Here is a 12054-nt window from a genome sequence, read left to right on the forward strand (position 1 = left end):
TTGGTTTAGGTGAATGAAAAAATTGCTCAAATTAAAATATGAAGAAGAAGTGAGGGAAGAAGAGAGAGAAATAACATATCGGGAAAATATGAAGACTTTCAAAGCCAACTTTATGTTATGAAGAAGCTGATACAACAAAACCATGCACAAAATCTGTCATCTTAGGTGATTTCTTAGGTTCATGCTTTGTTTATTCTAGTAAACAATGTTGAAATATATTACACTTCACTTTAATGTTCATAAATTTTGATTTATTTTTGTTGTTAAGTATTTCAACTTAATTAGTGTTGTAGTTAAATTTCAAGTTTGTTGTTATTGGATAATGCTAAGGATATTAAATTTGGGTAATACAAAGTAGAAAATAATATATGCCAAATTAATTAATATTAGGGGTGTTTTTAATAAAAGATCACTACAAGTCACACTATTTTGCGGCATTTTGGAATAAAAACGCCACTAAAGGTATACACATTTGCTGCATTTTTTTAAGAAAACATACCATTATATACATAGTCAATAACGACGTTTTTGGTTAAAACATCAATAAATATCACAACATATAAAGGTGTTTGACGGAACAAACACCACTAAAGACAAGATAATTCTCAGAATTAGATAACAAATATTGTTATATATTACGAAAATTAGCGTTGTTTTTCCCAAAACGTCGCTATATAACTCGAACTTTTGCGATGTTTATGATCACAAACTCTGCTAACTATTGTGGCGTTTGATTTAATGACGCTTGATTTAATGCTCTTTCTATCACCGACAGTGTTTTTAGTGGTGCTAAAAAACACCGTTAAAAACCTATTTTGCTATAGTGGAATCACTGTACAACTTCTACTAAAGCACTTAATTGTAAATGATTATCAACATTTTGTTTTGGAGTTAGATTTACAAATACAATATCAATATGTTGGGATTCTTGAAATTTTCCTAACATTGAACATAATATTCATGAGCTGAACTAATATCTTGCCTCATATGTGTTTCAAATGCACAATCTCTCTCTTCAATCCTCTTCTAGTTTTTAAACCCTTGTACTATAAAAGTATCTTAACCATATTTTCTTAATGGTTTATTTTCCAAAAGAAAGCACAGGAAATAATAAGCAAAAATAGTAGTAGATGATTACTCCAATCAATTAAATATCTTGAACCATTTAGATTAAAATAGTCGTGGATGATCATCTGAATTAGATTGAAAATACTCTTATGCTAGAATTTGACTATAATTTATGAATTTCTCTATAATTTCTTTTTTTTTTGACGGATAACTATTAGTTGACTTAGGTAAAGCTTCATAAAAGGATACCTATAAATGCATTCAAATGTTCCTCGTATGAAGCTTGAGTAGATATCCCTTGATTTGTATCCATAATTGTTTTAGTGGGAGCACTATGGTGTGTATTGTTAATGTTTAATTTTGAAAAGTAAAAATCTATTATTTTTCTCTTCATATTTCAACCTAAATAAAAAAAGCAAGATAATCAAAGTTCATCCCTATTATCCTAATTTCATCAGTTATAATAGAATAACAATAAATCTTTATCTAATTTGGAGCAAGGTTATCTTCGGTTCATTAAAAGATAAACTTTGGTGGGATAATTCGATGGAGTGTGCTGATTACAATGTAAGCTTGCAAGCAACAGTTTGGTCTCCTCTGAGATTAGACCAAGTTAAATTCAATGTGGATGGGGCAGCGACTAAGGAAGCGGTGGGTTGTGGTGGTGTGTTGAGAACCACATCTGGATCGGTAGTGGCTTTGTTTTTTTGTCCTGTAATGTGCGCAGGGCAGATTACGCGAAATTAATAGAAATCAGGACGGCACTGGAAATATTTAGAGAAACAAGCTTGTTTTGGAAGGTGGAATTGATAATATAATCGAATTCTTAAGTGGTTTTGAACTGGATATCTTCTTCGGCCTTGGAAGTGGGGGGAGATTTTTGAAGAGCTAGACCGTTTGATATGTGTAGAGGGGAAAGTCCAGTTTGCCTCCACACCACGAGGCAAAGAAGGGTTTAAATAGAAGTGTCTTCTTCAAGGCGTGGTGGTAAGATATCCTCGGCCAGGGAGAAGATGGATCCCTGGGATTACCAGCTTCGAGTGGTCTCAGTTTGGTTGATGCAAAGCAAGTAATTTGCTTTTCCTCTGTTCCCTGGGTGCCTCCAGGATCGTGTCTAAATCTTGTACTTAGTGTCTTTAGTTGTAGCGGGTATGATGGCTTAGTTGTCTTCTGCAGTGTTGTTTTCTTGGTTCCATTTATAACAAGAGTCACTGTGAAAAGGGTGTAGTTCCTATTTGGATCCCCGGGCTCGAGTAGACTGTTTTTTCGAGTATAGAGTAGTAGATTAAGTGATAGAGCTCTTGGGGGATTTTGATAATTGTCTTCTAAAACTTCTTGTATAGTCACCGAGAATGTACTTTTTTCCTCTGTATAAGATTTAGGTAGGCTTTTAATGAAGATCCTTCCTTAGTTTTTGCCTTGTGATTTTAATAAAATCATATTTTGCTGAGCGAAGAAAAGATAAAATACTTATACAAGCAATGAATAAAATAGGATATGACAAAAAAAATGAATAATTTTGATTAAATAAACTAAGATATGAGGATACATATTAGATTTTTACTGTAATCTTGAACGTGATATTAAAAAATTGCTAAGCAAACTGTTAACAGCATCACAATTTTATATATATAAAAAATTAAATAGCAAACTAAAAGACAGCATAAAAATCCAGAGAAAACAATAAAAAAAACTAATAAAAAAATATTGACAAGCATGATTTAATTGAATCAGGTTTGTCAATAAAATAATGCAAGCATCACCTAACAAGAAAATTAAACTAAACATTACTTATATATTCGCCTTTTCCCAACTCATTTTTTCTATTTTCCTTGTTTTTCTTACTAATTTGTAATAAATACCATAACTATCCTTGTCGATATAATTCATGATGATTAAGCTTATTTTTCTCTTAATTAGGGTTCTTAAAATCCAAATTCAGCCTCCTCATTCTTTTGAGAGACTTCTTTTAATTTTTATTTACAAATATTTATTATATAATTAATTGAAACTTAGAATTTTGTGACTGAATATAAGGGGTTTATATTATTGATAATTGTTTTATAAAAGAAATGGAGATTGATCTCAAGATTTAATATTAATTTATTTATTTTTTTAATGTTAGGTAATTATAAGATAGTATTACTTCTAATTTTTTTTAACTATTTGACAATAAATACTCAAACACTTTGCAGACGACATGCTCAAACTTGAAATCTTTAGAGATGTTCACCATCTTTAACAATTAAAATAATATTAACTTTAACTAAAATGATATTTTTGTATTATATTACAAATTTAATTTACCTAATTTTGATAACTTTGGTTCCAAAATTTGAACTTTTCAAATTAGAGATATTCAAATATTAATATATTAAGGAGAAGGTTGTTTGGCTTTTCACAAAGTCTTGGAATATGCTGTGCCTTCCTCTCTGAATTATGGGCGTTGCACTATACTTTAAAACATGCATGGAATTTGGGATTTAAGAAGAATGACGTGGAAACAAACTGTATTAAAGTCTTGAATGCTTTGGTCCATGAACGGTTTACACTAGAAGGTAATGTCATTGAAGACGCAACGAAATTTCTGTTGAACCAAGTTTGGGAGGTGAAGTCCGCCACGTTTGACGCGAACTTAACAAGATTGCAGACTCTTTGGGGCTTTAAGTCGAGATAAACCGGTTGGAGAAACTCTTTTTAACTCGCCCCCTAACAATATCATTTTCATGCTGGAATGTTAAACCTTGAATTAGATAGTATAATTTGATATTCTGTATTAGTAAAAAAATTACATATACAAGGATCAACAAGAAGTGGCAAATTTAATGCTACGACATACATACAATGAAAGCTAGCTATCACTTATGCATCTTAGTCTTGGCTAAACTGAAAAAATGCAAGGAGAAATCTGATTTAGCCATTGGATTTAAAGGTTAAAAAGAAAGAAACGACATCGTCGAAATTATGAAAAGATCTCTTCATTGATGTTGATCATGATGTATTGATGTTGCTGGTGAGTTCATTCTTTAATAAAATATTTGCTTATCACAGAAAAGGGGAAAAAGTATAATTTGTTCATATTCTGGTATTATTTCATCTCAAGTCTTTGGATCTATGCATAACTATAAGAAGAAAAACAGTCAAAAAAAGGGAAAGAAATTACTGATATATATTGCAGATGAGGCTAGTGCATGAATGTGGTTTCCTCAAGTCCTGGTGAAAGTATCATCACTAGACAAATCAAATGGACTCCAATTACCAAACAGAAGAATTGGGTCGTGAGTTTCTGGTCCTAAAACTGGCTCTTGAGCTGCTTGCAAGGAATGATAGACTGAGGAATGGTAATTTAGCCACAGTAATTCTTGAGAAGATAAATCATCACCTGGCAATGGTGGCAATGCACAGTTACTTGTTTCATGACCCGTACATTTTTGAACTGCATCATGATGTTTGTGAATTGATTCTAATCCAGAATAGTACATTTGATCATTGTTGCTCAAATGATTTTCTATGGTCAAATGGGAGTAAGCGAGGCCTCCATTTAGACAATTCTCTTCTGGTAGCTTAAGACTTTGTTCCATGTTTGTGAACTCTAGCAATGGATCGAACTTGCTAGGCAACTCTAGCACTTCGAAACCAGACTTGTTTTCTGGTTGTTTATTGTTCAAAAAGTTTGCAAAAACGAGAGCCAGATCGATATGAGAGCCATCGAACATCGCCGAGGAGCTATTAGACTCGGATAACGCATTCACTTTGTTATCATAGTGAGAAACTAAACCACTCGGAAAACTCTTGGAGGGAACACCATCAATTGGCATCCTTAACAATGGCTTACCTCTTCGGCTCTTGCGGCAGCCACCTCCGACCGGCACGTTCCGAAGGGACCCTCCTTTAGTCCAATATCTTCTACAGCCTTTGCAGAAGTACCTTGGTTGTGTTAAGCTGTAATTGTTGTAGTAGCAGAACTTGGTATTGGAAGAACCACACCTTGGACAATTTGGTGATATCTCCACACTAGGCTTCCATCTTCTCTCCATAACCAATTGCTTTCAACTCCGTAGCCTTCATCGAAAAGGAAATGTTTGAGAAATATTGGTTAACTTTGAATGCTTATGGGGCCTCGGAAATGAAGGAGTTATAGGAAGCAAATGCCTAGAGAGGCACAATTAGCAGACAACCTTCCCTTGTGAATACCGGATTCGAAGTTTGAATAGATTATAAAAACAGATGCACATGGGCAATGCACGTGGGTGGTGTGTTCCTTGCACAAGGAATATCCCTTTGGTCCGTAGAATGATAACTTCAAGAGAGGATATCTGGGATCATGCGCTTCTTGGATCATGTACCCTTTTGCAGATTTCATGAATGTGCATGTGATGAGAATGTTGAACCAAATGAAGACACCTTTCTGAAAATTACCATGTCTAAGCAGCTCCTCATTGTATGCTTAGAATACTTACTTAGCAGGCAGAGATGGTGGTAAGATTTTATTAAGGACGAGAACTTTTAAAGACGAATTTATAAAATTATAGAGAGACGAACAAGTTATCCATATAAAATATAAAAAATATAAAATATACGATAATTTAAAATATTCAGGGAACGATTGTCCCAGCCCCCTCCAACCCTGGTAGCAGGACCCTTGATTAGGGCATACTAAAAATAGTGAACGAAGGATCCTAAAGATATAATCCTTCTGTAATATATTTTCTACAATACCCATATGTGGTCTATTTTTTTTCTTTAATAATTTGAAGTGAATATAAGATAGTATCTGATATATATAATTTATCTATCTAAATCTAAATAATATAATTTTAAAGATATTAAAAAGAGAAATTAAATCTATATAAAAGTTATCCCCGTGCCATTATATTGCTTTGATGGAGGAAATTGAAATCAAATTTCTTGGACAATTGAAGTAATACCGTTGGTACAAAAAGGGTTAATTATTGCCCCAAGTACCATTTCATTTAAATAAAATAGTTAGGTATCAACTTTAAAAGTGAAAAATAAAAAATAATTAAATTATATGTTAGTAATTTGTAAGCGAAAAAATAATCAAAGTGATATCAACATAGAAAAGATTACATACAAGAGATAATATTTAACATAGTTTAACCTTGTCTACCTCTAAGGATGATAAGAATAACAGTCTACTATAATCGTAGAGATCACGAATGATATAAATATATGATATCACATGTATCTTAAAAGAGAAAATAACTCAGTGACAAAAAATGCCTTATAATATACGATTTTAACCAACTTTTTTTGGATTCGCCAAAATGACCAACTAAATCGCAATGCGATCGATAATTCGCAACGCGATCTCCGGTATCGCAAATCAGTTTCCAGATTCGCAACGCGATTCTGACTATCGCATTGCAATTTCCCAAATTCGCGTTGCGATTTTCCTAATTCGCAATGCGAATACGTAAATCGCAATGCGATTAGGAAAATCGCAATGCGATTACGTAAATCGCAATGCGAATTAGGAAAATCGCAATGCGATTACGTAAATCGCAATGCGAATTAGGAAAATCGCAATGCGATTACGTAAATCGCAATGCGATTACGTATTCGCATTGCGATTTACGTAATCGCAACGAGATTCTGACTATCGCAATACTGAATTTGAAATTCGCAACTCGATTTCTGAATTCACAACAGGTTTTAATTTCGTAACACAAATGTTTTGGGTATATAAATACGCAGCAGCAGCAACTCATAACCTAAATCCCTAAATCGCAACTCATTCCATCTCCATCTATCACTCTCTCCGGCGACATCCGTTCCTATATCCAACGACATCCTTCCCCATCCGGCAACAGGTTTTAGTTTCGCAGCTCGTTTGTTTAGTAAATTAATTTACAATAATGAAATCATCTAATGTTGATCATGTTTGGATAGATTTGTGTTTTGGAGGGTCATGGGAGAATGGTCATGGTGTTTTACAATATATGCCTTTACCCATGAATCTTCAACTAAAACTGTCATTAAAAAAGTTAACTTATGAAACTCTAATGTTACGTGTTGCAAATAAATTGAATTTAGAGCCCCTAAGTGGATTTAGGCTATCTTATCAGAGAAATGGTAAAGTTTATTTGTTAACCGACAGTGAAGATGTTAAACGATTCATTGCTTATATTAGTGTTTCAAGTGATGATGTTACATTGTATGTTGTTGAACCTAGAAGTAGTGAAGTTGGGTCAGTAGCGGGTAGTAATCAACTAAGTTTTTTAACCCCAGTTTATGGTGCTCAAAATTTAATGGTTCCACCACAATTTTATCACCAAGCAAATATTGTTTCACCATATTTCCAATACCAAACACAATCTCAAAACCCACAACCTTTCCCTAATCCAAATCCCAATCAACTTTCAGCACCAGATTCCGGTTTTCGTATTGACCAGTTAGACGACGATGAGCCAACAAAAAAAATTGTGAGTACTAGTCAGTATTCAAAATTTGATCTTGGTCAATACCCGAACTTTGATCTTGGTCAATACTCGGATTTTGATGATTTTTCAGAAGAAGAAACAGACCCTGCGTGTAATAATTTTGATATTGGTCAATACCCGAATTTTGATGATGAAACAGCCGTTGCCGAGGAAGATGTTGTTGATGATAATGAGGAGGAAGTTACGACTATAAATGAACATGTTGAACATCCATTCTGTAATTCATATAACACTGAAGAAGAAAAAGAAGAAGAAAAAATCCCCAAAGAAAAGTCCCTGAAGAAAATGCCACGGGAGTATAACTGGAATATGCCAGAATTACTTCAGATACCGGAAGAAGAGTTGGTAAAGATAGCTTTGTATACGAAATGTGTGGAAGATGGCTATCAACTAAAAGTTAACAAATCAAGCAAAGATCGTTTCGAAACAAGGTGTATGATTGACAAAAACTGTATGTGGCGTATGATTGCAAAGAGGATAAAAGATTGCGAAATGTTTCAAGTTAGGACTTTTATTGATAAACATACATGTTCAAGAACCCAAGTTTTTCCTCACCATAGACAGGCAAACAAAAAGGTGTTGGGTGGTTTTCTGGCTGAGTTAATGTTTTTGAATGGTAGGGTATATCGGGGACATGAAATTATGACTGACATGAATGCTTGGTTCAAGATTAGTATCTCATATTCTCAAGCTTGGAGAGCCAAATATTATGCCTTGGAATTGTTGAGGGGGTCGCCAGAAGCATCGTTTGCCCAACTGCCGGCTTATTGTCACAATTTAAAGCTGAAAAATCCTGGGTCGGTAACTCATATCAAAACAGATAGAGATGGATGCTTTGAGTTGCTGTTTATCGCCATTGGTGCTGCGGTTAGTAAATCAATATAATTTTGTTGACTCATTTTTGTTAGTTACATGCATTTCACATTTAAATGATTATATTTCTTGTGTATATGATTTTGTAGATTCGTTCGTTTATTAATTGCTTGCGCCCAGTTATTATAGTTGACGGAGCACATTTAAAAGATCGATACCTTGGAGTAAACTTATTAATATAGTAGCCATGGATGCTAACAATGGGATACTGCCAATAGCTTACGGGGTTGGAAAATCTGAAACCTCTGATTCATGGACATGGTTTATGGGGCATCTTAGGGATTGCATAGGTCCTATTAGCAATCTGACAATCATATCCGATAGGGCAAACTCAATTGACAACGCTGTTAGAAGGTGTTTTCCAGATGCTTTTCATGGACTTTGTGGTGTTCATTTGTATAGAAATCTAAAATCAAGGTCTGCTGGTATAAAAAATCACAAATGGACATACTGGAAGGTTGTAAAAGCTTATCGGGAAGTGGATTTTAATAAGCATATAAACTGTTTAAGACGTGTTTTGCCTCAGTGTGCTCAAACACTAGAAGATGTCGGGTTTGAAAGATGGTCAAGAGTACATCAACTTTGAGCAAGATATGGTTTCATGACGTCTACTAGTGCAGAATCAATCAACGCTCTAAGTCGTCATTCCCGAAATTACCCATTACTATGTTAATGGAGTTTTTTCGAGCCTCTATTCAAAAGTGGTACTACAAGAAAAGAAACCATGAGGTATTATTTCTTTAAATTCATAACTTATCATATATTTTACTAAGTATTATTTATTTAAATTTACAGGAACATTGGAACATCGTGTTACACCATGGACATAAAAAAAGATAACAAAACGTGTTGTGAAGTCAACGTCATGGAGAGTTAAACCATGTTCAAACACTTTGTTTGAAGTACTGGATAATAACTTAAATGGGCTTGTCGATCTAAATGCAAAGACGTGTAGTTTTATGAAATGGCAAACATCTGGTTATCTGTGTGGCCATGTTATAAAAGTTTCTCTTCATCTAAACCAAGATGATTCAAGCGCATACGCTATGGATTGCTACACTACAGAAGTATATCGACAGACTTATGGCGAGATTGTCTACCCTATTCCACATCCTTCTGAGTGGGACATGCCAGATGACTTACAAACAATTTTGCCACCAGCCATGGATAGAAGGCTACCTGGCCGACCAAAAAGTCATGATCGTATACCGTCTAAGGGTGGAGAGATGAAGAGATCGACATGTAGTCGGTGCAAGGAAAGTGGTCATACAAGGTTGACATGTGGATCACCAGTGCCATCACAATCATCTTTTCCTCTACCAAAATATGGATCCTCATCAAAATCCAAAGCTCATATGGTGTCAAGCAAAAGGCAATCAAAATCGCAATCATCTTTAAAATCCCAATCACAACCGGTTTCACCTTTTGGGACTGTTAACTTAGGTGATTTTTAAATGCAAACGTTGTATTATGTGGATTTTATGTGTGAACTTTTAACATTTTCAGTTAGGCATGTATTAGTAACTTGAGTTTGAAAATTGCTATGATCTGTTCAGTTGTTATCACTTATTAGGCATTCATTTGACTATCGCAACACGGAAATGACGTTCGCAATCATCTTAATGTCTATCGCAACGCGGAAATGACTATCGCAATGCGAAATGAAAATCGCAACGAGAGAATCGCAATGCGAAATGAAAATCGCAACGAGAGAATCGCAATGCGAAATGAAAATCACAACGAGGGAATCGCAAAGTGAAATGAAAATTGCAACGCGAATTTAGTTTCGCGTTGCGATTTTGTCGTTGCGATTTTCATTTCGCGTTGCGATTCTCTCGTTGCGATTTTCATTTCGCATTGCGATAGTCATTTTTGCCTTCAACATAATGCAGATTGAAATCAACAAAATCAACCATTACATTTCAATCAATTAAACAAGCAAAATAAGAATTATGTTCACATCAATTAAACAAATCAACTTTTACAAATCATCTTTTACAAATCAATTAAACAATCAAAAAATAAGCAATAATTCTTATTTCCTCATCTACTATTGAATCAACTTTTGCGGCCATACATCATTTTCACGCAGCTCACTTCTGAGATTAACCTGCAGAAACCAAACATTTGCTCAAGAAACACTTTCTACACATCTAAAACCTACAAACAACAAATTATTGAATTCTAGGTACTTAACCAAACATTTTCAAACCAAAAGCCTATAAACTTACCAATTGTTTATGGACTTTTTTATAACGCGGATGCAGGTAGACAGCGTCTCGTATATATCGATCTAGCCATATAATGCCGAAACCACAAGCCTACTGCAGCTCTATCTCTATCAGTGGGAGGTAGATACTTTATACTTCCTGTGATCAAACGCTCCAATGCCAAGCATACGAGAGGACCACAATCCCCTCTGGGTCCTTTCGTTTGTTGTGGTGCAGTCTCGTCTCTGCTAACTGTAATATTGAGCTTCTTTGGCTTCTTGTTTCTAGAACGAGTCCAATAATTTATCGCATCTAAGAATTTAGCCAAATGAGAGCTCCATCCCTTAATAATATCTCTTAAATCAGCCAATGATATGTAATTTATCATGATGTCATATACTATTGCCTTAAGGGATGGGAGCTGAAGCTCGACGAGAAGCCAATGTTTACGTTCCAAAACAGGGATAAACACCTGCATCATAAGTAATAATTCATTCATTTACGCACTTATTTATGAATACCTTTAAACTCAATCTAAAATAAATACTAACCTTATTGACCTCCCACCATGCAGGATAAAGTTTAGCTTGTCCATTGCCCAACGCAAATGATTCATCTTATTGATTCTTCAAGTGAACGGCGTTAAAAGATGTCAGCATAATTGTATATCGTGTATTTCTTTTATTTTCCTTAAGTTTCCTAATTATTAGAAGACGTGACACCCACGCATCGATATGCTGTTTTACAAAAAAAGTCATATATTATTAACTTACATAAATTTTAAAAAAAATAATCAAATTGAAATATAAGAAAAATATAAGACTTAGCCCTTCATCGAAATAGCCATTGTCTTCGACCCCTAATAATACACCCCACCAAGACCGATCAAGCAACAAATAGATATCATCGTTGAGCTTGCATATGTCAGTGAAACACCCCTGGCTCCACTCATGTAGATAAAAATCAACTGCGGTCTTAGCCCAAAGGGTGTTATCCAGAATTGTGTCCGGTAGTTGTCTCCTCTCCACTTCAGGTACCGGTATGGTACTGGCCGGTAACTCATACGAGAGCCAACTCTCATCCATCATGTCCGGCATGTCAGAGGGTTTCTCAAGAATCTTACATATGACGCCATGTGAATCGGGCTCTTGAATGGTGGGAGGGACCTCTTCAACGATGACAGTGGCCTCTTGAACGGTGGTAGGGGACTCTCGAGGAATGATAGGGGCCTCTTTAATGATAGGAGTGGACTCTTGAGGGATGACAGGTGAGTCGGGATTCTTCTTGCGGTGTCTTCCCACTATTGGGGTTTACGGAGACTTAATAGCACGTGCACGCCGTCTGATGCGTGAACTCTGTCGTGCAAGAAAAACCCGACGTAAAGCATCCACCTTATCGGGCCGCTAAATAATTAAATACAAAAATCAGTAAATAAACAG

The 12054-nt window shown here is 35.0% G+C and overlaps 1 protein-coding gene across 1 annotated transcript; it reads right to left on the reverse strand.

The window, feature by feature from the left end:
• Positions 1 to 4274: 4274 nt before the first annotated feature.
• LOC120131257 (dof zinc finger protein DOF3.5-like) lies at positions 4275 to 5105 on the reverse strand. Its single transcript, XM_039148289.1, has one exon. It carries the CDS (start codon positions 5103 to 5105, stop codon positions 4275 to 4277), a length of 831 nt encoding a protein of 276 aa, XP_039004220.1.
• Positions 5106 to 12054: the final 6949 nt, after the last annotated feature.

Source organism: Hibiscus syriacus, unplaced genomic scaffold, assembly GCF_006381635.1.
Source record: "Hibiscus syriacus cultivar Baekdansim isolate YM2019G1 unplaced genomic scaffold, ASM638163v2 tig00110551_pilon, whole genome shotgun sequence".
NCBI lineage: Eukaryota > Viridiplantae > Streptophyta > Magnoliopsida > Malvales > Malvaceae > Hibiscus > Hibiscus syriacus.

Excerpts from the sequence above, each read along its gene's own strand:
- LOC120131257 (XM_039148289.1), bottom strand. The coding sequence starts at position 5,105 with ATGGAGAGAAGATGGAAGCCTAGTGTGGAGATATCACCAAATTGTCCA.